This window comes from Hyperolius riggenbachi, chromosome 12, assembly GCF_040937935.1.
Source record: "Hyperolius riggenbachi isolate aHypRig1 chromosome 12, aHypRig1.pri, whole genome shotgun sequence".
Lineage (NCBI taxonomy): Eukaryota > Metazoa > Chordata > Amphibia > Anura > Hyperoliidae > Hyperolius > Hyperolius riggenbachi.
In genome coordinates, this window is record NC_090657.1 from 218,306,677 (window position 1) to 218,311,920 (window position 5,244).

General features: G+C 44.4%; 1 protein-coding gene across 1 annotated transcript; it reads left to right on the plus strand.

Moving 5' to 3' along the window:
- Positions 1-341: 341 nt before the first annotated feature.
- Positions 342-2,384, plus strand: LOC137541152 (E3 ubiquitin/ISG15 ligase TRIM25-like). Its single transcript, XM_068262304.1, has one exon. The coding sequence runs from the start codon at positions 349-351 to the stop codon at positions 1,945-1,947; it is 1,599 nt and encodes a 532-aa protein (XP_068118405.1). The 5' UTR covers positions 342-348; the 3' UTR covers positions 1,948-2,384.
- Positions 2,385-5,244: the final 2,860 nt, after the last annotated feature.

Consider the following 5,244-nt stretch of genomic DNA (forward strand, 5'->3'; position numbering starts at 1 on the left):
TCACTAATTATCTTTACTATATTTATGCTGAACATACTACACTATAATGGGCTCTCGGTTTCTCTAACTTTATACAATTTCCTGAATTTTGTTCAGAAAATTCAGTCTTGTCTATATATTAATTTTAAGTTTGTTATTAAAATTTATGTCTGTGTATATTAAACCTTTTCGTAGAAGCAGCTTGTTAATAGATGCCTGTGCCTAGGCATCTGTAGCCCTTCCCCATTTTATAGGACCTAACCAGACTTTGTCCAAGCTGGAGTAAACAAAGAGTTAATGTTGGACTCCTCCTCCTCCCAGGCTGAGCCCCACCAATCCTTGCCCAGCATCCTCTTCCTACTTCTGAGCATGGCGTCTGCAGATCTGAGAGAGGAGCTGAACTGCTCTATTTGCCTGAGCATGTATACGGACCCGGTAATGCTGAGATGCGGACACAACTTCTGCCGACTCTGTATTGATCGTGTACTGGACACACAGGGGGAGTGTGGGGTCTTCTCCTGTCCCGATTGCAGGGAAGTCTTCCACAAGCGTCCCGCCTTGCACAGAAACCTGACTTTGCGTAACATAGCAGAGAAGATCCAGTCTTCTCAGACAGATGGAGAGGAGTCTGGGATCTTCTGCTCTTACTGCATTCACTCTCCTGTCCCTGCCGTGAAGTCCTGTCTTCTCTGCGAAGCTTCTCTGTGTAATGACCACCTGCGAGTCCACAGTAAGTCAGAGGAACATGTCCTCAGCGATCCTTCTGCTTCCCCTGGGAACAGGAAATGCCCTGTCCACAAGAAAGTTCTTATGTATTACTGTACGAAGGACAAGACCTGCATTTGCCTGTCTTGTTGCCTCAATGGAGAACACAGAGGGCACCAGGTAGAATTCATGAACGAAGCCTCAGAAAAGACCAAAAAGAAGTTGCATTCCATCATGGAGGCCCTGAGGGTGAGCCAAGAGAAGACCGACCGGAGAGTCAAGAGTTTGTATGAACAGAGACGACAAATGCCTGGGAAAGTGGATGCCCTACAGAGAATGGTTAATGGTTTGTTTAGGGATCTCACAAGGCATCTGGAAGACCTGAAGAGGAAAGTCCTGGGTGAGATTACGAGGCAGGAAAAGCAGGTGTCCCTACTGGTTTCCGACCTCATCCAGCAAATGGAAGTAAAGAAGGAAGAGCTGACCAGGAAGGTCCATCACATCGAGGAGTTGTGCAGCTCAGTTGATCCAGTGACAATCTTACAAGACCTCAAAAAAGAGGATTTCAGCAATTATGAGCCGCATAACAAGGACCATGAAAAAGATGGTAATCTAGGTGAGGATGAAGGTAACATGGACAACTTGGTGGATGCTGTAGGGGACTTGGATGAAGGTCTGGTCTCTGTTATGTTACACAAAGGTGTATCTGATATTATGACTGCTGCTAGAAAAGGACTCAGCGTGAGATGGGCTCCTGATATATTGCTGGATACCCGAACGGCCTCTAACAACGTACACCTAACAGGGGATCAGAAAACCGCCTCTTGGGCACAGAAATCTCAAGGTCGACCTGAGGCTCTAGAGAGGTTCCAGAGCTACAAAGTCCTGAGCACCACAAAATTCTTATCTGGCCGACACTTCTTTGAAGTAGAGGCCAACAAGTCCGGAAACTGGAGAATCGGCTTGGCCTACGCTAGCATCGACAGAAAGGGGGATGTGTCTAATGTCGGGCAAAACAACAAGTCTTGGGGTTTAAAGTGGGCGTGTAATCAGCTTTCTGTTAGGCACAACTGCAAGGAGATCAACTTATCACCTAAACTCACAAGCCAAAGAATTGGTGTGTACCTGGATTACGAAGCTGGGCGGATGTCCTTTTACGAGATGAGTGTCCCGGTAAAACACCTATGCAGTTACATGTCTACTTTCACCGAGCCAGTTCATGTGGTGTTTGCTTTATGGAACAATGCCTGGGTGAAAGTCTAGCTCAGCGTTCTACCATAATGTACTTCAGAAAGGGACAAACCATTCTAACAGGTGACCAGGTTCTTGGAAGGTCGGGTTTTTTTTATGGGTGCTTAATTTTAGAAGGGGTCGTGAGGTGTCATTCTTGAATCAATTGGTGTTGGGGGCCACATACCTTCTAAATTGATTGTGCAATCTTACCAGCGTGTAGAATGAGGAGGGTAAACACTCCAAATTCAAAGCAATTTTTTAAGTAGGCCAATCACTCAGTGTATGGCCAGATTGACCATCAGATTAATCCCTCTCTGAAAGAATCTGATCAGAGAGGAATCTGTTGCTGGCCTATACAATACACACGTGCCAATGCCACATGGTAGAGGCACTCGTTGTGACGCTGGGCACCGTAGGAAGACAGGATGTGCGTCGGGGGACAGGTGAGCCTGCAACATTGCACCATGAGGGGGGCGGGCACATATACACTGCTCCATGAGGGGGGCGGCGCATATACACTGCTCCATGAGGGGGGCGGGCACATAGACACTGCACCATGAGGGGGTGGGCACATAGACACTGCACCATGAGGGGGCGGGCACATATACACTGCTCCATGAGGGGGGCGGGCGCATATACACTTGGTTGAACACCGGACAGGGATCCATCAGTCGTCGTGATATTGAAAGTGGTTACCACCACAAACCTGACTGAGCCCTTGTGACCAAGATTTTTCAGCATTCCTGATCAGTCCTTTTAAAGGATACCTGAGTTGACATGTGACATGATGAGATAGACATGTGTATGTACAGAGCCTAACACAAATAACTGTGTTCCTTTTTTACTTTCTCTGCCTGAAAGAGTTAAACATCAGGTATGTAAGTGGCAGTTCCTGTCAGGAGTCAGGACTGGGTCAGACTACAGTGTGACCCTCACTGATAAGAAATTCCAACTATAAAACACTTTCCTAGCAGAAAATGGCTTCTGAGAGCAGGAAAGAGATGAAAAGGGTCAATAGTTCATAGATTTTAGCTTTGGCATACTTCAATGAAAGTGTCATTGAGTAAAAACTTACAAAATAGATTTAAATATAAAATAAAACTGGAATATCTTAAAAAGTCATTTTTAGGATAAGGTGGATATAAAAAAAAGTGTTTATTTCATTAGTTTATTTTCACCTCAGGTATCCTTTAACTAATATCTGCTGGAAATCAGTCAAAAGATCGAGCGGGCGACCATGTTGTGGTACAGGTTCTCCTTAGAGCCTGATAAAATTATTGCATCGAAAAGTTAATCGGCCCACAAAATGGAATAATGTACGGGCACACTTAGCTACAATGTGATCGTGGTAAGATTGCACACTCAGATTGCGCAATGTGTGACGGGTACTGCACGTTTGAACCAAACAGTGTTCTGGACTCTACGGGTGCTATCAGGGCCTGCCTCGCCCAAATCTCATGTATGGGTGGACATTAAACCTGGCCAATGAGATGCTAATAATGCAATTTTGCATGCAGATTGCATACAAATTGTATGCAGCGTGGAATTGGAGCAATACCGATTTTAAGCGCTTTTCTGAGCGCTTTGTGATTTGAATAGCTCTTGCTAATGCAATGCTATGGTTGTGATCCCATAGAGCGATGTGATTTTATAAAAACGCCCCGTAACATTGCATTAGTAAGAGCTGTAGAAATCACAAGCACTGCTAGCCGGTCCAAGGTATACAATTTAGGTGGAAGCCAGAAGCATCATATCGACTATCTCCGCTCCTTATGCTGGGTACACACAATGCAATTTCCTGTCAGGTTGATGGGTAATCTGACAGGAAGTTGCATTGTGTGTACATGTCCCAAACTGCTCCCGATTGATAACGGGATACATTTTCTGATGATAACTTCTCAAAATTGATCCTGTTATCCATCGAGAGCCGATCGGAAGTGCCGGAAATAAGGGTACATACACACATTCAATTGATTGGCCAATTAGAAGACCTCCATGTAGTATGAGAGCTTACCTACATAATGTGTTCATAGTATTCAAAATCTCATACTACATGGAGGTGGTAACATTTGTCAGTGATTGGCCAATCAAAATGGGACCTATGTATGTGCCCTATGACTGGTACACCCCTTTAATTTTGATTGGCCAATTTTTACCACTTCCGTGTAGTATGAGGGCCAACAGATTTTAGATACTATGAACAGATTATGTAGGTATAATCTCATACTACATGGAGGTGGGAACATTGGTCAGCGATTGGCCAATCAAAATTTAATGTGTGTACCAAACTTTAATCTGTCTCTGTAATCAGTATATTTTTGTCAGGTGGTCGAAATTTTGCTCAGCAGGCTTACTATAATGAGCTGAGGAAACAAAGATAACCCTGGTACACACTTTCAATTTTGATTGGCCAATCACTGACCAACCATGTCTACCCCTCCATGAGGTATGAGAGTTTACCTACACAATCTGTGCTCCTTGTATTCAATATCGGTTGACCCTCACACTACATAGAGGGAGTAAAATTGGTCAGTGATTGGCCAATCATGATTGAAAGTGTGTACCAGGCTGTGGAGGCTGCCATTATTGACTTTAAAAACTGGAAATGAGCCTGATGGCTAAACTGGCTCAGTTTTGTATATGCATTCAACATACAATATGATTGTAAATAAATTATGCATAAAAAATGCCGTAAACAAAATCTACCTTTTTTTTTTTTTTTTTTTTTTACCAGGTCATAGATCCTCATCATCACGACTGCTGCCTGATCATTCCCAGACAATCTGAACCATTTCCTGTTTTGTCACTTGTACAAGTGATTGATGCCACCCCTCCCTGCTGATTGATAGCCTACCATGGCTGTCAGTCTCTAGCAGAGGGGTGTGTCTTCACAGGATTGGATTGTGAAGGAGGGGGAGTGAGCAGGCAGCAGGGGATTGCTGAGGTGAGGATCTGTGAATTGGTACCACAAGGATCTTCTGTTTTATTTTGCAAAAACAGCAATTTTTTCTTTAACGCTGGGTGCACACATAACATGAAAGGCTGTGCATGAGGCTTCTTTCACATCTGACAACGCATGCAGGAGCCGTTCTCCTGCAAGTGTTTTGGCTGCCGCCGTGTTGTCGAGATGTTGTGGTGCAACGCAGTCAGCGGCGGTAGTTATTAAGTCACCCAATGGTAAAAGCTCCCGGCTGCGTCAAACCGCAACGCACCGAAACGCAGCGTCAAATGTGAAAGGTAGAATGAAAGTCTATGGACTTTCATTTTACCTTAGTTAATGCAAAGTATTGACTTTGCATGAGGCCTGGAACCCACTACAAAACGCTA